The sequence below is a fragment of the Macaca fascicularis genome, chromosome 4 (genome assembly GCF_037993035.2).
Source record: "Macaca fascicularis isolate 582-1 chromosome 4, T2T-MFA8v1.1".
Lineage (NCBI taxonomy): Eukaryota > Metazoa > Chordata > Mammalia > Primates > Cercopithecidae > Macaca > Macaca fascicularis.
Window position 1 is genome coordinate 61,241,793 of NC_088378.1, and position 24,283 is coordinate 61,266,075.

At 38.3% G+C, this 24,283-nt stretch overlaps 1 protein-coding gene across 3 annotated transcripts in view; it reads right to left on the bottom strand.

Moving 5' to 3' along the window:
• RGS17 (regulator of G protein signaling 17) overlaps positions 1 to 24,283 on the bottom strand; it is a 119,330-nt gene that overhangs the window by 11,677 nt on the left and 83,370 nt on the right. For all 3 annotated transcript variants that reach the window (XR_012433551.1, XM_045391354.3, XM_065543600.2), the window contains exons 2-4: positions 21,778 to 21,921; positions 4,259 to 4,348; positions 2,112 to 2,346 (exon numbers count right to left, since the gene is read on the bottom strand). Coding sequence is in view for 2 of the 3 variants with exons in the window: in XM_045391354.3 (XP_045247289.1) it covers positions 2,112 to 2,346; positions 4,259 to 4,348; positions 21,778 to 21,896 (444 nt within the window). In the remaining variant the exon portion in view is untranslated. The remainder of the gene's footprint in view (positions 1 to 2,111; positions 2,347 to 4,258; positions 4,349 to 21,777; positions 21,922 to 24,283) is intronic.

Sequence of the window (24,283 nt, forward strand, 5' to 3'; positions counted from 1 at the left end):
TACAGCCTGGGTGACACAGTGAGACTCTGCCTCAAAAAAAAAAAAAAAAAAAAAAAAAAGATGAAAACAAACCTCTGTTACTTTAGCAAAAACAATGGAAATGCACTAGTTTATGTTTCAATAATCACTACTGTAACTCTAAATATGACTCAAAGAGAAAAAATTAAGTATTTTACAAAGCTCCATCAATCAGTGACATCAGAAAATCAGGGGCTGTGTGGATAATAAGAAAATGTTTTACATAAAAAACTAAACATTAAATAACAGAAACTGTAAAAATAAGGGAATTATATGTACATAGTATGGAGAATATTTTTTATCCTAACACTGAAAAAGAATGGAACATTCATCATTTTAAGATGATACAGATATAGCACAAAGGAGTGGATGAAGTAATCCAGACAACTATCACTTTAAGATGTCACATCTTACATACTTTGGGGGCAGAAATGGGCTAGATAATCTTCCCCAGGACTCTCATTTTGTATAATTAAAGGCAAAAGCAGCACATATTTGGGCACATTTGGATCGTCTGGTTTATTTGCTATATGCAATATCTTTAAAATAACAAAAGTTAGCAAAAAATTATTATTCTGATAAAATACAAATAGAGTTGTTTAGATGCTAAAATTCAAGGCAGGCCAGAAGCCTGAAGAATATAGTTTTAGGATGCAGAATTATACCAGTGTTAGAAATACCGTGTGACATCAGTAACAAATGCGTTGAGGCTACACATTTATTACTGATGTTACATTGTATTACATTTATTAAATTCTCCCCACCTTGTTTTTATGAATACATTTTTCAGGTTCATGTAGGAAATTAAAAAATAACTCAATCCTTTGTACATCTAATTCTAGAGGGTTTCTCATTTCGTACAGGCAATAGTCCTGGAGCACTGTGGAATACCAATGGCATTTTAACCTAACTAATTAAAAAAAAAACTAAATAATTTAGGTACTCTATATCTTATTAGAAGTGAAATAGTTTATGTAGCACTCCAAACTTAGAGATTAATAAAATAGACACTAATTCCTTTTACAGATCTCAAAGCAAGAAGTGCAAGGCAGCCTGGAACCACGCCAAGTATTGGAGGAGGAACAGATGACTGCAGCCCATAAATGTTCAGGTGCACAAGAGAGGGGCATGCTATTTAAATGCAAAGGTGAAAATCACAGTTGTTTAGGAGAAACAAAACAGACAATAGGAGGCTGGTATGGAAAAGAGAAGACATTCTAGGAACCTCTGTGTTCTCACTTTCAATCCCTCTGGAGCTCCATCACTCAGGGCTCCAAGGACCTGGACACACTATCAACCATTCCTTCACCAAATGCTTTTAACTCTGTTAGCTGGAACATTTCTCAAGAACAAATTAAGTTTTAAAAAGTCCATGGAAAAGTGCTCTTTGGTTGCTAGAAGTATTGCTTATTGATTAGGTACATTCTGGCAACGGGAAAGATGCTTGCACTTTCAATAACAGATAATCTAGAATGAGTAAAATAATTTCCATTTCCCACCTAAGAATATTAGTGGTCATCAAGGCTCATTTTTCATTTCTGTAAAGATTCAATCATAAACATCATCAAACATGTCAGATTTTTTTTTTTGAGTCCCTATACCAGAGGTTTTCCAACCAGTATGTATGTGGAAAACTTGTTAAAAGTACAGATTTCTGAGCCCTATTTCCAAAAATGCAGATTCAGAAGTTCTGGTTAGGCCTTAAGAATTTGTTTTTTAAACAAATGCCCCAGGGGATTCTTATTCACATGATCTAGGGGTCATGCCTTGCGAAATACCACCCTAAAATACATTCTCTCTTTCCATTTTCGTTTGTCACAGCAAATTGTGTTTAAGCAGGCTCCTTAGTGTTAGTTCTGAAAAGCAAGTGAACTACCACACAAGTCAGCTCGAGATAAACAGTTAAAGCATAGTAGGGAAACCTAGCCTTCACCCATGTGCTCAGGGAAATTATCTCACTAGAAGCTGGATTATCTACCCAGTGAAGTCTTCTACCGTCTCCACACCCCATGCCCTACACAATGTGGACAGCCATCCCTTGAAGGTTATCCTTGGTCTTAGGAAGCCCAACTCAATGTTTTCCAGATTTTTACCTCTTTTGGTGAGAGTATAGAAATGTAATCTTCATATATCATTCTAGCCTTTTCTTCGATTACTTTTTTGTTCTGCTCCTTCTTTAAGTCTTCACAGGCAAGCCAGAAAAGTAGGTTCTCCTCGCTGTATTCTGTTCGGAGGAACTCTCTGAAAAGGTTTCTTCCTGCTGGGGCCTTCATCATCTTGTCAAAATTTTGAGACCAGGACAAGACTTCCTCTGCAGTGGGGTTTTGGCTGCAGAAACAGAACAGGGCCATGATCAAAGGGAGCTTTGTGACCGGTGAATGCTAGACCAGGTAAGGAGAGGAGCAGATAGAAATTCTATCAATTTGCTGCCATCTAGTGGTCAGTACTTTGCCACTCAGTCCAGCCTGATCTGGCAAATACGTATCTGCCAGGACTAGGTCAGTTATTTCTGGGTTTTGACAAAAATTCACACAGGCATAAGAGGCATGTAGGGGGTCAAGCATTCAAACAGCAAGGGGGCTATGCATAACATGCATGCAGTCACGCATTCCTAATGAAGCTTGGAAATGTTCAGACTTTATCAATACATTGAAAGTTGATAGAAACAGTCTGTAAGCGACTAAGGACAAAATGAATTTTTTCTTTGCTTCTATTCAGGATTTCAATTTTCCAGCCATAAGATACAGGTTTTCTTTCTCATCTCTGGTGGCCATTTTTTTCATTTGTCACTTGATTTAAAATAAGAAAACACTGTGTGCACTTGTCACATATTTTCCTAAACTTTAATAATTTTTCTGCTGGGCATGGCGGTTTCATGCCCATAATCCTAGTGCTTTGGGAGACTGAGGTGGGAGGATCTCTTGAGGCCAGGAGTTTGAGGTCAGCCTGGGAAACATAGCAACATCCTGTCTCTGCAAAAAAGAAAAATTTTAAATTAGCTGGGTGTGGTGGCATGTGCCCGTAGTACCAGTTACTTGGGAGTTGAGGCAGGAGAATCACTTGAGTCAGGAGCTTGAGGTTACAGTGACCATGATCATCCCATTGCACTCCTGGTTAGGCAACAAAGTGAGATCCTGTCTCTAGAAAAAAGATTTTTTCTACGAAAAGTTTTTCTATGTACAAATTGTTAGTCATGAATGGAGCTATCACAGTTGGAAGCAGAGTGTTTCTATAATGACATTGACACTGGAGAATTTAAAATGATGTACAGATTTTTTAGTGACTAGGTGACTGCAGAAACCACCAGTAATTAATCCACTTGCTTACACATTAAAGAAGTAGAAGAGAGAAGCTTGGAGAGTCTTATGGTTAAAATGATTCTGATCTTTCTTTCCTATTCAATGATCTATTTAATAATTCTCCAACCTAAAAGACATTTGGCCAAAGAAGTATATTCATATATATATATATTTATCTTAATATATATTCATATATATATCTTATATATATTCGTATATATATTTATCTTTCTATATATTCATATATATACCTTTATATATATTTATATATACATATATTTAACTTTTTAACCAGGTATTTCAAATAGATTGTTACTATTCCATAATGTCTGCACTTCCTCATTCACTTAAAACAATTTTTAATTTTAAAGAGCTTAAAAATTACCATGAAGCATCATTATTAAAACCTTCTCATAAAAAGCAGAAAAAGAAAGCACTTATAATTATATGACTGGACTATTTATATTTTGATTTTAGTTCATAGGTGCCTCATTTGGGAGGAAACACATGGGGAGAGTCTGCTCTGGTGGAAAAGGAACCAGGAGCCGGCTGGGTGCCCCTCCTCACTCACTTGGACATTCCATATCATTTGTGTCTGTGTTTAGACACTTCTTTTATAAAGAGAAAAACTTAAATTCTCAGAAATGAGAAGTAATGAATTAGGACAATTTTGGGTGCTAATTCATATGACACTATTTATTTTTTTTTAAAGAGAAAAGTAAATTCAGACCATGTTTTAGCCAATAACTTAACATAGCTAATAGAAAAATTGCTGAAAAGCAACTGCAATGACAAAATAAGGTCTTCCAGACTGAATTTGCATTCACTTCCCAAAATCATTTTGAAGAGTACCATGAAGCAAGGGGTAATACTTCGGCACACAGTGGATGTAAATGGCATGTAAATACAAGAAACAATAGCTATGTGGTTCTCACACTCACCATTCCTCTAGGACCTGGATACTCTCCATTTTTGTGGTGTGTGTAGGTCTTCCCGCATTTTCCCCTCTTTCTTCATTCCTAACAGTGAGGCTGTAATGTAGCAGAACATTTTAATTTTGTCAAGGGAAACTCAATCAGTTGAAGAAAAGAATAAATTTTTCCGGAGAAACATTTCACAGGAGATCCTATATTCAACTATGTGAGAATATTTAAGGTATAAAAGAGCAATACCATTTTTAAATGATGGGCAAATCCATGTCAAAGGGAAGAGAACAATTTTTAAATAAAATTATAAAGTACATCAGACTCTTAAAAGTGGATATTGTTAAACATTCTGACTTCATCCTTACATAATCTGAATTACTTAATATTTCTGAGATATATGATTAAATGCTTTTATACACACACACACACACACACACACACATAATTACCTTACTCTTTAAACAAAATGTCATTTTGATTTTTGGTTAATTCTATTCATAGTCTGTTTTCCATTAATTTTCCCCGATTGAGAGCTAAGAAGATACAATGTGTCAGAATCTAATACAGATTTTCCTAAATTTACATCATCCTTCCTTACAGACCAAGTTATTGTTACTGATAATATCATTCCTTCAATTGCTAAAATCAAGCTACTGGATTTATATTTGACTTTGTTTTTGCCCTTTCACCCCAGTAAACCAATCTCCAATGTCTTGAAAGGGACAGACCAGTAACTAAGCATTTGGAACAGGTGAGCATTGGGTGGGAGGAGCCTGTGTCTGTGTGGCATAGGTTTGGGAATATTATAGCATCATAGAGGACAGAGGATAATGCCGAAGGTTTTAGTTGCCCAGAACAAGAATAAAAATAAGAATTGTCCAATGACAATTGCTCCCTAAAGCGTAGCAGTGCTTTAGGGCGGAACATCCAAAATTCTAGGTGTAGACTAGAAATAACAGGTGAGGTCATGGGAGATACTAAGAAGCAGGGTAGGGAGTCAGTGGCTCGGGAAAATTTAAGCTCCTACATTAGCCAACTGATCCATCTGTCTAGAAGCCGAGGAGCTTAAGAGCCTGGCAGAGAGCACAAGAAGTTCAGACAACATCTCTCATTTGTTCCTTCTTTCACTTACTCAAAATAAGAGGCAATGGAAATGATGATTTTCTAGTGCCCGTTATGTGCTGGGCACCATTCTTTTACCATTAATACTATTATCCCCATTTTACAGAAGAGCAAAGTGAGGTGCAGACCCATCTGGGAGGTTGGCCCAAAACTGAACACTAACTAGGTGGTATAGTTGGAATTGGGAGCCTACTCCGTTCAACAACCCTGTATTTCTGAGTGCCTACAATGAACCATGGCTGCTGAGAGACCCTGAGGTCATAGACCACTTACTATGTGAATGCAAAGAAGGGTCACTAAACATCATTGGTGTGGAAAGAAAGTGTTTAGGAAGAGGTGCCCAACAAGCAGTTATTCTCAATCTGGAAAGTCCGATAGGAGAAACCAAGACAATGTCTCCTTAATTCATTCTTTCATTCTCAAGTGCAAGCATGAGGATGGAGCGAATGGAGCAAAGGGAATAATTTCTGACAACAGAAAGTGAGGCTAGATAGGAAAACTGACCTGAGAGAGCAGACTTACTGGAAAAAAGAGAACCCAGTAGGAATTGAAAAGGATTCTGTAGTCAGGAAAAGGACACAGGAAACATAGGATTTCATAGCGAAATACAGTGAGTTTGCCTCTCCCCATTTCTAGGGACAGGGGCAGGTTTATTGGTATAGAACCATGGAGGGAAAGGTAATGTAGCCCAAAGGATTCTGGGGAGCAGAAACTAGAGTGGATGGTCCCTGGGAACCGCTGCACAGACCCTTAGACCCCTGCGGGAGGCAGCAGTTCCAGGGTTAGAGACAGCAGAGCCTTCAGCGTAGTGTAGTTTTGGGGAGGAATTCAGAGAGAGTGCCTAATTTTGGAGGTATCTGCATGTGAGTGCTGTGACTATGTTTGTGGCTTTAGATAGCCTAGGAAACCTCAATCCTCCATGTCGCTATACAAATAGGCCAGAGAAGTATTTTAGAGGAGATTCACTAATGAGTAAGAAAGAGTTCTTCTCTGGAATTCAATGTATTTCCAGTAATGATGGGAAAAGTGGATGAGGGGTACACTGCTGTGCGTGATGTGGATACACTGCTGACAATATTCTATAAAACTTCCTGTATATCTAAAATGTACAATTTTTTGGTAAATTCTATTCAACTCTTTTTAAAATAGGAAATTGACACTCATTCTGCCAAGCTTTATTGAGCTTGTGTGTGTGTGCAGAGATATATTAAGGCACTATAACACAACTAGCAAAAGAGCTCTCATTCTCTGCTTAAACAACAAACTCCTTGAGTTTATTTTTATTACATTTCCACACAGTGTCCCACAGAAGGCAGTACACAAGATTCAGGTATCCTTCACTTCATTAAACATCTTTGAGAAATTTGTTCTCCGTTGTGCCTTTGCTGTAGAGTGACAAATCTGGAGTCCACAGGCATGAATCACGAGTTTCTGAACATGAATTCTGGCTCTTCTATCTGTTTCTGTGATATTTACAAACATCCCAAATGCTACCATATTAGAGCCATCATTACAAAATATTAGGTTGAGTTTACATCTTTCATTTCTACAGATGGTAAAATATGGGCACATATTTGGACTAAAACTACTTATAACAGACATTCAGTAAATGTTTAACTGTTCACTGTTTGTGAAGCTCTTGATCTAATATTGGCCACAGTCTTGCCCTGTAGAAAGAAATTGAACTTCAGCAACAGACAAGTTGTTCTTTTTATTAACTGTCCTTTACTACTGGTCTTAAAAAATGGGTTGCAAGGTTTCAGTTATCAAGAACTGCTGAAAATATCATTTTAAGTTAAAGAGAAATGGAGAAAATAGACAAGGGATTGATACTAACAGTTTGACTGTATTGCTACTGACTAATGTCTGTCCTACTTGGTTCTGCTCCAAGTAGTGTGTGTTTTTTTTAAGGTAATAATTCACTGGAAATATTTGCTCTAGATCAACGTATATATGTTATATGTGTTTGAGGACAGCCCTAAAAGGAACATGCCAGATCAACAGTTTTGAGGGTCCCACAGAGACACTTTTTTTCTTTCTTTAAGACGGAGTCTTGCTCTGTTGCCCAGGCTGGAGTGCAATGGCACGATCTCGGCTCACTGCAAGCTCCACCTCCCGGGTTCAAGCGTTCTCCAGCCTCAGCTTCCTGAGTAGCTAGGATTACAGGCGCCCACCACCACGTCCAGCTAATTTTTGTATTTTTAGTAGAGACGGGGTTTCACCCTGTTAGTGAGGCTGGTCTTGAACTCCTGCCCTTATGATCCGCCCCCTTCAGCCTCCCAAAGTGCTGGGATTACAGGTCTTTTTTTTTCTTTTTTAGCCCATCTCTCTCCAAGAAGAGACACTCCCCCCGCCCACCGACTTTTATATATGTAACATTTAAAACTAACATTTCTACGTTTTAAGCAATAAAAGCCACAAAGAGAACTAAACGCATACACAGTGGGGGTCCTGATCAAACCTTAAATACTTTATGGAAGAAAAGTGCCAATATCCTTGGCCAAATATATTAAAAGAAGCATTTACAATCCCATTAGAGATTTTTTAAATAGTGACTTTGAAAAGGGAGGAAAAACACTTGGGACATTTCAGAACTTAAGAAAATGTGCCCCCTCTCTACGGGGGTGGATTGTTCGTCTGTTTACAGGGGAGTATGGATAGTGGGGTGAGACAAAACATTACCTGCTGCCAATTATAGAGTTTATCTACTGATCTGTCATCATGGATATGCGCAGGGTCTGTTTTGGAAGACAGTCTTCTATTGTAAGGAAAACAATTGGTTCTTCAGAAAAACTGCTAAAATGGTTGCAAAGAAGATGAAAACTTACCAGTCGCCATGGTAACTCTGGGATAGAGGCTGGTCAGGAAACCACATATATTTACAGAAAAATTAAACTGAAGAATCAATAAGATGTCTAAATTTCATACAGAGTGACGTCAAGGCTCCAAGAGAGAACTACTGTCTCTGGTAAAAGCAGTCTATTCAATATTGAAATAGTCTCACATTGTGATATCAATCTTTTCTTTTTATTTAACAGCTTCTACCTCAAAGTTCCCAGTGCAAAAATGAAATCAACATCCTTCACGCTCTGAAAATGAGTTGGTAGATTATTCTTTAAATATTTCATTTTAGCATTCAAGATATCACAGTAAATACTACAGGAGTTAGCAATACTTTACTAATGTGTAAGAAATACTGGCTCATGCAACGTTCCCTGGGTTGGACATACAAGATGAAAAAGACAGAGGCTCTGCTACTGAGGAGCTCAGACGGCATTGTGATAAGAACTCAGATAGAATTGTGCATATGGGGTTTCTTAGACATCCTTGATGGTACCTGTGCTTTTCCATAAGAGAATTGAGAAAGGCTTCACAGAACAGGTAATGATTAAATTGGGTTGAAAATGGGCAGTTGTTTGCCAGATGGAGACCTGGACAAAGGCAATCTCATTCAGAGCGGGGATAAAAGCATGCAGGGGCACGATACAAATGTAGACCAGAATGGACATATCAGATGTTGCAGGGCTGGACCAGGAGATTAAAACAGGCAGCAAAGTATGTGTTATCCAAGAAAACGATGAGGTGGACTCCAAATGTAGAATACACCTCCTTTAGGATGGTGTAAGCTTTCCATGCTTTGCTTTCACCATTCATAATGGGAGTAATGGCAACGACCTACTTCATAAGGATGTAAAACAAAAAATAAAAGCTTGTGACAAAAAGGCACATATTATTACAGATGCGTAGTTGAATGGAAGGGCAAGTTGGCTGCACATTAAAATTCCAATTCCAAATTTACCAAAGAGCTTTTTATTTCCACCTGAGTAAATAGAGACTTTTCCTTTGCCATTATTACAAAACCTCATACATTACCTTGTCACTTCCTCCTCACAACGGTCCTTGAAGGTAAACAGGGGAGTTGTTATTGGTCATTCTTGTTTCATTTACAAGGAAACAGTTATCGGGGTTGACTTACACAGGACCCACAACTCAAATTTATTAGAACTAGGATTGGGACTCACATCTTCTGACTTCCTGTCTCAGACTCATTTTCACTCTGCAATGCCATTTCTCTTTACATAGAAGAGTTAATTGTGGTATTGCAATTGTTTATACAAATGATTTTTCTTTAAGGTTTGGAAAAATAAACCTCCTAGTACAATCCAGTGCATTGAGTATAAATGCCCTCTCTAAGGCGTCATCCCACAGCTATCACTCCATAGGAGCTGTTGCCCAGACGCCCGAGTTTGCAGTAGAATTTGATGAAGAGTAACTTCTCAATTCCCTGGAGTTTGAGATGAACAAAAAGGAGTTGTTATAGAAGGTTTTGACAGCAAAGAGTGAAAGAGGAAGGACAAAAGTAACACCGCTAATGACTGCAGACAGGGTGTTGCTATGGCTGAGGGGGGCCGTCCCAGGAAGTATGACTTTCTTTCATTAGCAAAGATAACTTGGGGAGAGGGCAACAAGGAAAGGAGAATAGAACTGATGTTTCGCTTACAAAAGACTACCCACTCCCCCAAAAAACTAAAACCTCAAGCCAAAAAGACACCAGAGGATGGGCTGGTAACCACATAACATACAACATTTCAGACACATAGAAACTCCATGTTAAACCTATGATTTGAACTTCACCTCTTTCATTTCTACATTTTTATAATAGAGTACGGTTTTGAGTGAGGTGTGTGGGGATGGGGACAGTGGTTAGAAATTTGTGTCTGGAAATGTTATAAAACACTTGCCTAAAAATACCCCATGTTGCCCCTCTAAAGGCTCACCCCGCATTTTGTAATCATGTGCCGTGTGTCATGAAACAAGTATTTCATTTGGCTTAAGCTTTTGTTTCATGAACTTAAACTCAAGTAAAATAATCAGCTATCAAGTATCTGTCCACTAGATGGCTGTGTTACCTTTATAAATACAATATTTAAACCAAGTCAGAAGAAAGCAAAAACTGAAAAAAATTTCTGTGGGTAAATATCCTTATTTGGAAAAAGAATCTATTCATTCACTTAAGGAGTTTTGATAATTATATCTTTCTAAGGAATCTAAAAGGAGTCATTCAGTTTTTCAGTGAGTATAATAATCGAAATTGAAGAGGATAAACTTAATCTTGGGACGTTTGCATAACTGCAATAATTTTTCATTTTTGATATTTACAAAATATTCTGAATAGACCCCAGCCAAAAGTCATTTGATTTAGGAATACTTTAGTCTTAAAAACAGGTAGGCATAATGTTATCATCATTGTCATTATCCTTTCCAATAAGAAGTCATTTTGCATTCCACAGTCTCATGCTGGGATAATACGGAACTTAGGTCGTACATTATTAGAACAAATAAATTAGAAAAGGGTTTTAACTACCAACAGGTAGGAAGCATTTTTTATTTAAAATGTTTTCGAAGAGCCATCCTGAGAATGGATTCTCCACACTATTTCTATTTCAATTCCGGTTCGGGTGGTATGTAAACGTTCATTTCTTCTTTCGACCCATGGAAACTAAAGACAAATTTCTTCATTCTCTGATTCTCTCTCTCTCTCTCTCTCTCTCTCTCTCTCTCTCTCTCTCTGTTGCCAATTTCTTTCTATATATGCATCTGTTCGAAAAGATGGGTATCAAAAATTCCCTCTTTTTGTCTATATTAAATTTTCATTTGAAACCCCAAGCTCTGGGTTTTCGGCTCATGGACACATTGATTTCATCTGGAATGCCAACTTCATTTAACAAGCAATTACATGGTGAAAATCGAAATCTACGCTGTACATTTATGTTCAGTTAGATGACCAAAGCTTCTTATTTAGCACAGAGTTTATTTTTCCTTAAAATTAAGAGAATTACAGGTCTGAATACAAAGATACATAATACATGCCAGGCCAGGCGTGGTAGCTCACGCCTACAATCCCAGCACTTTGGGAGGCCGAGGTGGGCAGATCACCTGAGCTCAGGAGTTCGAGACCACCCTGGGCAACATGGCAAAACCCTGTCTCTACTAAAATACAAAAAATTAGCTGGGCACAGTGGCGCGTACGTGTAGCCCCAGCTACTTGAGAGACTGAGGCACGAGAATTGCTTGAGCCCAGAGATGGAGGTTGCAGTGAGCCGAGATGGCACCACTGCACTCCAGCTTGGGCTATAGAGTGAGAGTTCATCTAAATAAAATAAAATAAAATAAAAATAAAAATAAAAAATACACGCCAATCATCAGAATCTTCTACACCTCGGTTCTAACATTGATTAAAATCCTATTTTAAGCTATTCCTTCAACCCACTGTAATTTTACCTATAATTTATAACTAAGTGAATGCCTTAGCGGGAAAGCAAATATCTTAGATGTGAAAAGGCCAAATGGACTTCTATTTAGTTAGGAGCAATAACAGTGTTACTCTTATTAAAATAGCATGCAATCGTCTGTGTCAAGTGCATTAGTTCAGTTGGAGCTCAAGCTTCTGACTTTAGAAGGCTGGGTCCCTATCATAAAAAAGAGAGTGAAAAAGTTAAAACCCTGTTAGTGAATATTCAGAAATATATCTGATAGCTGGCAGGATTGCTCATTCATCTAGCCATCCATGTTTCCCTCGCATTTTCCAGTTAGTGTGTGTGTGTGTGTGTGTGTGAATGCGTATGGGATGAATGTGTGGGGCTTCCTTGGGAACAGACACCATGGAAGACAACAATCTTGATCTGTAGAGAAACAAAACCCTGCTACATAAAAGTTACAACATTCTGGGAGCCCTGTGGCTGTGCAGTGCATGCTCCAGGGCTGTCCTGACTTATACCTGTGCTGGTTAATGTCAGAGTTGGGGAGAAAGGGCGAAGTGATACAGACTGAAGAAACAGCATTTGCTACCTTAACTGGCAACATGCAAACAGAGCATTGCCAAGCCTGCAATAGCCACATCTTACACAGACTGGTAAATTCCTCTGGGCCTGAGACTTGTAAAGGGACAGAAATAATACCTATCAATAAAGGATTATGCAGGAATTTATGTACATTAGTAATCTCACTTTACTGAGGAAGAAACAGACTCAGAGGTAGTAAGTAACTTGCCAAAGGTTTCATAGTTACATGTGATAAAACGGGAATGTACCCAGGTCTGTAAAATTCCAGTGCCATTGGTCTTTCCTTATCCCATATAGCCTCTTGAAAGTCAGCTTTCTGAGGAAGACATGCCATTAGAATTTGTGTGTAATTGTCAAATATGGCAAGACTACTTCTAGAACGAAACACTTAAAGTTACTGTTCCACTATTACTATGGAATTGGCAGTTAAATGGCTCTGTATTTTTAAGTAATCTATATTGCTTTGGCTGGGAGCAGTGGCTCACACCTGTAATCCCAGCAATTTGGGAGGCTGAGGCAGGCAGATCCTGAGGTCAGGAGTTTGAGACTAGCCTGGCCAACATGGTGAAACCCTGTCTCCACTAAAAATACAAAAAAAAAAAAAAAAATTAGCCAGGTGTGGTGGTGTGTGCCTGTAGTCCCAGCTACTCCGGAAGCTGAGGCAGGAGAATCGCTTGAACCTGGCAGGCAGAGGTTGCAGTGGGCCAAGACTGCACCACTGCACTCCAGCCTGGGTGACAAAGCAAGACTCTGTCTCTCAAAAAAAAAAAAAAAAAAAGTATATCACTTTATACACAAAGTGTCAGTGACAGAAATTTGTGTTTCACTTAGGAACAGACGTTCCCATGCAAAAAGATGTATATTAATACATAATATATTAATATCTGAAACAAAGATATGGATTTTAGAGCATTTATATATGCTATAATTTATAGCACCCAGTCCAGCAGAATTATCAAATCAATTTCATTTTCACAAAAAGTGAATTTGATTGTCTTATCTGACAAAAACAGAACAAGTAATTCTTGAATCATGTGCTAAAATAGCAGGCAGATTGTAATAGGTCTACCACACCTAGACCATGAAAGACAATAGGTTAGGCCCATAAGAAATAATGAATTTTAATGGGAGAAGCAAAAGTAGGGCTAATACTTAATTTAATCAGGTGTAACACAACTATGAAATTTTATAAATAAGGGTAGCAAAGGAGTCAACCTCATTTTTGCATTATTGATTGGAATTTTCTGGAGGAAGTTCTTAAATATTGTCCGGGTAGCTAATAAAGCTGACTTGGATTTGGAATGGCTGAATTTCATGTTGCCTTGGAAAATGAATAATTTGCTTTGAATGAGTCAGGAAGGAAACTCCAACTTCTCTCAAAGCAAACCTTCACCCTGAAGGAGGAGCATATGGGGTCTCAGAGCCTTTAAAGAGGGGCTCACTCATTTTCTCTGTCAGGAGCTTTTCTTTCTCCAAGTTCTTCCTTTTTGCACATCTTACAGGGAAGCTTGGTTCTCTCAAAGTTCACCAAGAAGCCCCCCTGGTTGGTCAAATCACAAAATGTTTTATGATTCTTATTGTATTGGACTTCCCTGGTGTATGTGCAACCTCAGACTTCCCTTTGTGAAACTCTCAATTCTTTTGGCTTCTGTAACAGTCCCTTGCTGTGTTTTATTTTATTTCTCTGAGACAGGGTCTCACTCAGGCTGGAGTGCAGTCATGTGATCATGGCTCACTGCAGCCTCAACTCTTGGGCTCGAGTCATCCTCTTACATCACTCTCCTGAGTAGCCGGGACTACAGGTGTGTACTACCACACTCGGCTAATTTTTAAATTTTTTTGTAGAGATGGGGACTCACTATGTTGCCTAGGCTGGTCTCGAACTCCTGGGTTCAAGCTTTCCTCCTGCCATGTCCTCCCAAAGTGCTAGGATTATAGTTGTGGGCCACTGTGCCCGGCCCCCTTGCCGCATTTTGCATGTCATTTTTTACATCACCTCTTCTCCACGTTCTGTGTTTGCAACTCTCTCACTCCTCCATTGTTCTTTAAATGTGGTGCGTCCTGAGGTTTCTGTCTGTAGCTCCCTGCTTTTCACCCTGGAATACTCACCAGGGCCAATCATTCTAATCTCTTGCAACTGATGAGTCCCAGATTGTCATATTTCATCCATGCTTGCCTTGCAAGCTTCAAATTCATTTATGCAACTAACTCTTGGATACCTCAATCAGAGCAAGTTGAACTCGTCTTTGTATCCTTGGCCTAAATAACTTCCTATTGCAGTGTCCTCTCATTTGATGAGATCACTAGCAACCCAGCTACTCATGCAAGCAATATGGAGTCATCCTTCTTTTTCTCGTCTATCACTAATTCTTGGCAGTATATCCTAATTTTTTCTTGAAAATGCACTTCTCTCCATCCCTTTTATTGTCTCCTTATGTTGGGCCTCACCATGTCTCACCAAGGCTATTATAAAAGTCTCAACATCCCCCTTACTTTTTGTATTTTCCTTCCAAACATTTTCCATTCCCTCAGGAGAATACTTAAAATATAAAATGGACTTTGTCCCCTCCTTACTTAAAACTCTTCAATTGCTTCCCATCTCTAAAAAGGTGTAAACTCCTTAACAAGGTGTAAAAGATATTTGATTATTTGTCACTGCCTATCTCCCTAGTCTTCTATTTTGTTCTTCTTGATTTTATATCCCACAAATACTAAACCGATTTAGTGCTCCCTCCCCAAATTCATGCCCCTCTGTACTACTAATTAGTACTACTACCTTTAAAACACACACACACACACACACACACACACACACACACACACACACACACAGAGGTGTATGAAGAAAAATGGTGCATAAAAAAATCTGGTGACTTGGGAGAATGTGCCTGTAATTTTTGAAAAGAATTTCTGTGACACAAGTTTTTATATTTCATAAAGTAGGCTCAAATGGCAAATCCAAATCCATCACCCATTCAACAAATGTTAAATGCCTACTAATATTGGCCAAATAATGTAAGCCAAAATTTATTTATATACATATACATATATATATATAATTTATTTATTTATTTTTTATTTTTCATTTTTTTGGAGACAGAGTCTCTCTCTGTAACCCAGGCTGGAGTGCAGTGGCGCGATCTTGGCTCACTGCAGCCTCAGCCTCCCAGGTTCAAGCGATCTCCTGCCTCAGCCTCCTGAGTAGCTGGGATTACAGGGACACGCCACCATACCAGCTAATGTTTGTATTTTTAGTAGAGACAGGATTTCACCATGTTCGTCAGGCTGGTCTCGAACTCCTGACCTCATGAGCCACCCACCTCGGCCTCCCAAAGGGCTGGGATTACAGGCATAAGTCACCGTGCCTGGCCTATTTTTTGCTATTTTAATGCATGCAACTTCAGTTATCTGTTTACTAAAATGCCTGGCAGCAATGACCAATATGGAGCTTTGTGAATTCAAATACAAGCTCTACGTACTATAATTTTTACTGAAGGTATTAACCTAAAAAACAAAAACATGGGACAGACAGGAGTATCACTCGTATAAAAAAAGGTTCAGTGGGTTGGTGAGTCAAACTCTGACCTTTCATGTGTTCACCCTTTTCTAGGGCAGAGGGTATGAACAGCACCAGCCCACTACTAAGGTCATCCCTGAAGCTCTGGTACCTCCTGGCCCATCCAGACATAGACAGTCCTCACCACATTGCCACGTAGGGTGAGTCAGCTTTGGTTGAAATTTGGATTTTTTGTCCGGGTCTGAACCTTGAAGCTGACTGGGGTATCTGGGGTCAGCAGATCTCACCGTGCACAGCCCTGTCACCAAATGCACCTGCCACTTCTTTATCTACAGTTTCTTCCTCCTGTCCTCTTGGGACTCTGGATTTCTTCACCAGAGTGAGGCTCCTTCTACCATTAACTCTCATTCAGTCTATAGTCCTATTGTCCACTGTGGTTTTGTGTATATGGCCTGAGAAACTTGGGTTCATTTTGATAGATATCTTTTGATTGTGTAAAGTTGATATAACTGATAAAAACATTGAGGACATGTACCCATGCCATGGCCAGATGGAGTTTCCAAACTGGAGACTTCTGTATTGCTTCTTTGTAAGTGGTATGCAGGACGGTCTGTTTACAAGTACTCTGGAAATCCTGTGCAGTGTGAGTTACTCTGCAGGATTAACATATTCTGCCATGTGAGATGAATCAGCTCTCCGAGGGTGACAGGCACAGAGGAAACCATGTATTCCCTGGTGCCTCAGATGAAATGATTCACCTTGCATGTGTGAGGACTTTTATTTCCAGGGAGTGGTTTCTTTACCATGGTGGAGGCATGGATTTTTGTTTTTCCTTTCAAAAAATATCCTTTGACTTTTAAAGCATGCATCTTAGTATTTCCTTTGGCAGAGAGCTAAAGTGTGACAGCATCAGAGGATAAAATAGGACATTATTTTTGCACTGTTTTGAATTATAGAGGCCATGGTACTTGTTAGAAATGGAGGGAGGGGCAGTCCAAAGCATATTTATGAAGCACTTAACATTTACTTAGTGAGATCCATCCCATGGTCTGGAAACTCTGGGAACCAATGTATCCAAAAGAGAGACAATTTTAGCTTTCCAAAGGCTAGTTAATTTACTAAATTCAGTCTGTGACCAATCTCTCCTGAGAAGAGTCCAGTGCAGTGGGCCAAATCTCACGGGCAATACCCAGGAGTGCATGAGATTGTGAATTCAACTGGGAAAGTCGTATTTGGAAATGGCTCATATCAAACCTGGAAACGAAAAGTTTGGAAGTGTCCCGTTAAAATGAACCAAACAATGGACTAGACATTCAGAGGCCTGCATCTCAGTTCCACTTCAATCCCTAATGGGTCTACTGACATCAGCAAGCCATCAGTTTCCTTACCTGTAAAAATAGATACAACATTTTCCAAACATTGTTTGTTGTTGCTGTTGTTGTTGTTGTTTTTTCAAATGAAAGCTTATACCTAAGTCTAATTTATAAAGTAGCTAAAGACAGAACCATTCTCTTGGTAACTGCAAGCTGGAGCCAGGGCTATGGCCAGTGATATTTCATTATTCTCCTCTCCACAGCCATCAACTCACCACCATGATGTGCCAAGCAGAGGGCAACGTAAACATTTTGGAGAGATGGTAGCTGAGGTCTCTGGAGTTCTAATTTTTACACAGGGAACCCTGTTTTGCTTGATGGGACACCCACAGAAGCATCCAGTATTAAAAGAGGAATTAGTACCTGAAGATTTTATGTGAAAAAGTAGCATGGGTTATTTTAATGCAACCACTGAATGATGTTGCAAGAGAGTTCGTAGGACAATTTGAAAATGAGCTTTAAGCTCATAATAAACTTTGAAAGCTCTATGGCCATTTTTGATGCCCCTCCTTTTTGTAAGCACACAGCAGTTTCTAGTCTGCCCTGCATTTTTATATGTGTTATCTCACGTGTGAGCATCTGAACAACCTCACTGCTTCACACTGTCCTGACTGAAGGCAGTTTGAGAGGAGCCTTCAGTATCTTTCAAAGATTTCTTTCTTATAAAGAAAAGGGAAGAAGGTTACTATCTGAAGAAACAAGACATTCCACTTGCCGGTGTCAACCTTGAACCCGTAGACAAATGGTCTTGACAAAATGGTCTCTTCACCCTAGCTTAGTCCCATGAATAGAAGGTCTTACATGTTTACAGATTGTCCATTTTACGCCCTGGATTTGGGTATCCATTGCTTACGTATTTAAGGATGTTAATGGTTCTAAACCTCATCCTCCTGTTTTCTCTTCTTTAATTGCAAGGGCTATGAGGAGAAAAGGGAGATAAGGAGAGAGACTGATGTGGGGGGAGAAAGTGCCTCTATGACAGAGATAGAGAATGGATCAGTCACTATGAAGGCTGTCTAAACAGTTTAGAATTTTCAAAGAAACTGGGGAACAATTCAGCAGTTATGTACTTACTCTCTGTATCCTCCCCTCCAAAAATGTGGTGGTAATGTTATAAAGACAGGAATCAATTTAAAAATGAGAGAAGAGCTGACAATGAAATATGAATGAGAAGTGCAAATTTGAGGAAAATGTTACATTGTTAAAAAACCCATAACATGAAGCTTAGGGTGAGGTATTTGTATTTATTACTAGATATAGAAATTTTTCCTACCACTCTGTTTCCTTAAAAGGAAGTAAATTCAGCCACATGACAACTGCTCCCATTGACGAATGACAGTTACTTCATATTTTGATTTCTAACTTTTTTTTTTAGTCCCTAAATTACATTTTTAGTGTTTCTTTTTGTTCTGCTCCTTTGACCTAGCCTGGAAAATCTGAAGAACATTTATTTCTTTTTCTTTTTACTCCAAAAAGCCTTTATAATTTTCTTTTATAAACCTGAAGTACAAAAATAATGGTACTTTAAACACATATGGGTAAAGGACATTTTCATTTGTAGTAAGACAATATAGTCATAATTAAAATCCATAGTTCAAGGAACTTTAACTTTTATCCTTTTAAAAAACATTAAGTGGCCAGGCACAGTGGCTCATGCCTGTAAATCTCAGCACTTTGAGAGGTTGAGGCATAAGGATTGCTTGAGCCCAGGAGTTCAAGACCAGCCCAAGCAACATAGCAAGACACTGACTCCACTTAAAAAAAAAAAAAAAAAATTAGCCAAGTGTGGTGCATGCACCTGTAGTCCCAGCTACTGGGGAGGCAGAGGAGGGAGGATCATTTGAGCCCAGGAGTTGGAGCTTGCAGTGAGCTGTGATTGTGCCACTGCAATCAAGCCTACATGACAGAGCAGATTTTGTCTCAAATATAAATAAATACATAATAATCAAGTGGTTTATAATTATTAGAAATTATCTATCATTTATCATATACAGAAGGACTTATAAATTTACAGACTGTACATTTTACGGCCTAGACTTAGGCATCCAATGTTCATTGACAACAAATGCAGTTCCTGACAAGGGTATTGCTAGTCTAGAGCTAACAGAGCATGGAGCCAATGTACCCAATGTTTGGGGATCCACTCTAGAGGTGTAGAGAGTTGATGCAGCTTCCAAAAGTTGTTTTTTTCTTCACCCATTGTCTGTGTACTGCAATAATCTCATGCTCATGTGTTAATGTTAAATGTTCTGTTATTTAATATGTCCTTTAAAACTTGATAAAAGCAAATCTCACTAAATATATGGCAGCTAATACATATAGCACAAAGAAACTTCAGTATTCTATCTGTTCTGGTGTTTTAATCTCAAAGCAATTCAGAAATAAGTTTTGGCAGCTAAGGAAAATTATATACTGATTACACGAACCTGGTATAGTGCAAATGAGCAATAGAAGTCTATTCCTCAACCTTGTGTAACAATATATTGGTGATGTTTTATACAGAATTTAAAATAAAATAGCTTTCTTTTCCAAGGTAATTTTTGTGTTATAGCTACAAACTGATCTTTTTTTAAAGCATTATTTCAAGCCAGTTCCTCTTTAAAGTGATCTTTATTTTTCAATATGAAGTGCTCCATAGCCCAGAGAGTAACTCTTATTAAATGCTTACTATGTATCAGACACTGTTCTCGGCTTGCTATGTATTTTATCTCATTTAATTTTACAATGACCTTATGAGGCAGGGATTTTTATTACTGGCATTTAACTAACTTGCTGAAGGTCATGCAGATAGAGATGGGTGAGGATAAGATTTGAAGTCCGGCAGTCTGACTTCAGAACCACTATAGTAAGTCACTACATGGTACTTCACAGATTAAGACCAGAGCTAGATAATCTCTTCAGGCATGACACAGAAAAAGATTACACAACTATGACTGAAATATTTACTTCATCTCAAACTCTGCTTCCTCTATCTTAAATTATTAAGGCTTAAGAATGAAATAAAACTAATTATGTATATGATGTGATTTGGCTGCGTCCCCACCCAAATCCCATTTGAATTGTAGGTCTCACAATCCCATCTGTCATGGGAAGGATGCGGTGGGAGGTAATTGAATCATGGGGATGGTTTTTTCCCATGCTGTCCTCATGACAGTGAATAAATCTCATGAGTTCTGATGGTTTCATAAAGGGCAGTTCCCCTGCACACGCACTCTTGCCTGCCACCATGTAAGATGTGCCTTTGATCCTCCTTTACCTTCTGCCATGATTGTGAGGCCTCCCCAGCCCTGTGGATCTGTGAGTCCATTAAACCTCTTTTTCTTTATAAATTACCCAGTCTCGGGTACTTCTTTATAGCAGTATAAAAATGGACTAATACAGTATGACTTTCTGTAACAAAGAATCATCATCTGGGAAGCAATATTGATATTTATAAAAACTACTTAAGCTTTCCAGATTACTGCAATATCTGATGTTTTTCTGGAACTGGAGTTTTCTAGAGTGGATGGAGCTTGTTCATCACCAAGGTACCACTCTAGTACAGCCCTCTTTACCTTCTATTTTGGCCCCAGTGATACAACGTTTTGCCATTTAAAAAAACAAAAAAAGAAACAAACAAAAAAAAAACCACCTCAACATACGTTGGGAAACTGTAGAGATAATACACAGAGAGATGACTCCAACATAGGGGCCTTTCTTTAGGTTCTGAATTAGTCTGGGGAGACCCAGAAGACCACTGTTGGGCTAGAAGATCCACTTGTAAACTGGATTTTAAAAGACCCTAAAATATATGGTTCAAAAAGTCTAGCATCCCCTTGAAGAATCTCACCTGCATAAATGTTAGGCACTTTATGAATCTGGAACTCAAGCAGGTTCTCTGAGTTCCCTGGGTCATGGGCATTTAGCATTAGACGGCACCTTGGGAATTAGCTTGTCTAATTCTTCACCATTTTGCCAATGAGGAAATCAAAGAACATAGAGATTATGAGTTTGCATGATGTCCCAGAGCCTGCCAGTGATAACACTGCAATGGGAAGTAGGTTCTCTGGCTCTAATTTCAGGATTTTTCAATGAACTGAGTTGGACTTCATTCCAAGCACAGCCACTGACCTTTTAGATCGGTGGTTGTGAGTCAGTGACTCTTTTCTCTCTGTCCTTATTGGCAGGAATTCTGGGTAGAGGTTGTTACCCTGACTTACAGTTATCTGGTCATGCAGCTGAATGCTCAACACCCTATCAAGTAGAGGCAGAGAACTAAAAACACACACACACACACACATTCAATACTACATGCAGTGTTACTAGATGTTATTTTAATGTTCTTGACTGTAACATTGGAGAACATTGCTTATTGATAAATACCTATGTAACTAAAATCTTATTTTCACCCAAATCTTTAAGAAGCATAGATGGAGAAAAACATGATATAAAACACACCTTTTTTTTTTTTTTTTTTTTACCTTATTATCAATTTAAATGTAGATTTGGGGGAAATATTATATGTTTTCTTTGTGGAAGTGTTTGCATTAAACCAATGATAGACTTCAATAAGTCCTACTTGCAAAGAAAGAACAAAAAAAGACATGTTGAGAAGTTTCTACAGTTCTGAGACTTGGCATGCCTGTTCACGCTAGTGCCTGCCAAGCCTGGGTGTGGCATCCTACAGGTAACATGACATACCAGGAGCAGCTGCAACAACAGCACCAACAAAAGCAACAGGTGTTGTTGGGCCTCTGGTTTCCAGGCGCTTGAGACACAGCAGGTGTTCCTTCATTTTGGGACTGCTGCCTTTTTCGCATTTCAGCTACTTCAGGACCCAACTGGCTGAAAGAGATTAAAAAAAAAAATGGGGTATGAAAAAAGCAGTAAGGATAAGTTACCTATGCTGAAGGAAGGCTCATTTCACTAAGGGAGGAGGGAGATAATTTAAGAAAAGGTAAAACAAGGAAGCTTGAGAAGTCAAACTAAAAGTTCTCAGGAAAACTTTTTAGAAGAATGTACTAAAAACTTTGGGGAGGAACATCTACCATGATCTGCTGCATAAAATTATAGCAACAAAGTTGCCATGTAATCAAGATTGTTGGTAAAGTAAATATGATAAGGTTTGAAAATTTATTTTTAACTTCCTTCTTTACTCAAGAATGATTAAGTCTGCCTTTTTTATGGACACCATTCAATGATTATAGAGGGTGTATGTAACTCGTTTTTCCACTAATGTTTACAGTAAGATAAACTGAGCTTTATAAATGATTGTTGCATGGTTTCTAACTATATAAGAGTATGAGGAAGATCAAGTTTATTCTTGGCCCTCTCTCACTTCCTTTGAAACACTCAATATCCTTTTTGGCACTTTTGACTCATCCTCCAGAGGCCTAACCTTAATAACATTACCAAAGGGCCTTATTTTCTGTTAGGTGTCAGTGTTGCAAAGGCATTAGCTTCTCTTCCTCCATCGCCCAAATTTATTGTTATTTAATAGAGACTCAGGGGAAAATAAAAGTCATCAAATTCAGGGGAATTACTCTGGTGGAATTTATATATCATGGCAGATAAAATAAATAGTGGGATACAGAGTGTCCTATCTGTGATCTTACAAATAAGGCCAAATGAGTTGCTACCTATTTATAGGACCAATCCTGATCTAAGACTGCGTTGAGGATTAAAATAAAAAGTTTCATCTTAGGGTAGTATCAGATTTAGCATGAACTCTTAGAAAAAGTAATGCAATCTACTGAATGATGTTTTTCATAAATATGTCATGTATGTAAATCATACACATACATTGTCAAATGTGTGGCTGAGAGCAGTACTTATTAAAACTATAAAGTGCTTCAGGTTATTTTGGCATTATGAGCTCATTATTTTAAAATGATATTTTCGGTTCTGAATACAATGATAAACACTTTAAAAAATACTGTGTTCTTGAAAACCAGATAACCACATTTTTTGACCGGAAACAGAGCAGAAAACCACAGAGGTAGGTAAATGGGGTCTAAAGCCACAGTCATTCTGCAATTCAGATACTGAAACAGAAGCGGGCAAAGGTCCCACACTCCAGTGAGGTGTCAGATGCTCCCCTAGGAGGAGTGGGAGTCTGATTCCAGGTTGCCTGCATAAAATCAGGGGCTGTGATTGTGCCATTCACAAAAAAGTACTGAAAAAATTATTTCTGCTATTCAGTAATGCCTAGCTGCAGAAAGGGTAGGATGCAGAAAAAGCCATCCAGATTAGACTTCAGCCAATCAGCTTATTTGTTCAGTGACTGCGTCAGGGAATTTTCCAAAATCACTGCCAGATGGCAGGGAATCCTGAGATACTGATAAAAGAACTGCTTCAAGACTAAGGGTCTTAAGGGGATTAGTGGAAACAAATGAAAAGCATTACATTATGAAGAGTAAGTGACAGTAAGAAATACATCTCTCACTCAATGTGTTACCTGAAAGCAAAAATCCATATTAACACCAGAAAACAGACAACCAACAATTAGGAGATTAATATATTCCTGATCAAGTGGTAATAACAGAATCACCTAAAATTAGTTTAACAAATATATATTTAAGATAAACAATGTGATAAAGAAAAGAATACAATTTAAATGGGAGAACAATAAATTAGAAAACATATCTGACTTCCCCTTTTCCAATTTGGATGCCTTTTGGATGCTTGCACCTCCAGGTTTATTGCAGCACTATTCACGATAGCCAAGGTGTCCAAAACCAAGGTGTCCAAAACTAGATTAATGAATAAAGAAAATGCGGTATATATACAACATGGAATACTAATTTAGCCATTAAAAAGAATGAAACCCTGTCATTCATAGCAACAGGGATGGAACTGGGAGACATTATATTAAGTGAAATAAGCAAGGAACAGAAAGTTAAATACCACATATTCTCACTCATATGTAAAAGTTTAAAAAACACTGATTTCATAGAAGTAAAAAGAAGGGCATAGCATACCAGAGGCTGCGAAGGGTAGGAGTAAAGGAGGAATATGGACACATTGACACATTTTTTAAGGGACATAAAATGGCAGCTAGATAGGAGAAATAAGTTCTAGTGTTCTACATCACTGTAGGATGATTAAAGTTAACAATAATATATAGTTTCAAATAGCTGGAAGGAGGATATCGAAAATTCCCGACAGAGTAATGATAAATGTTTGAGATGATGAATATGCTAATGAC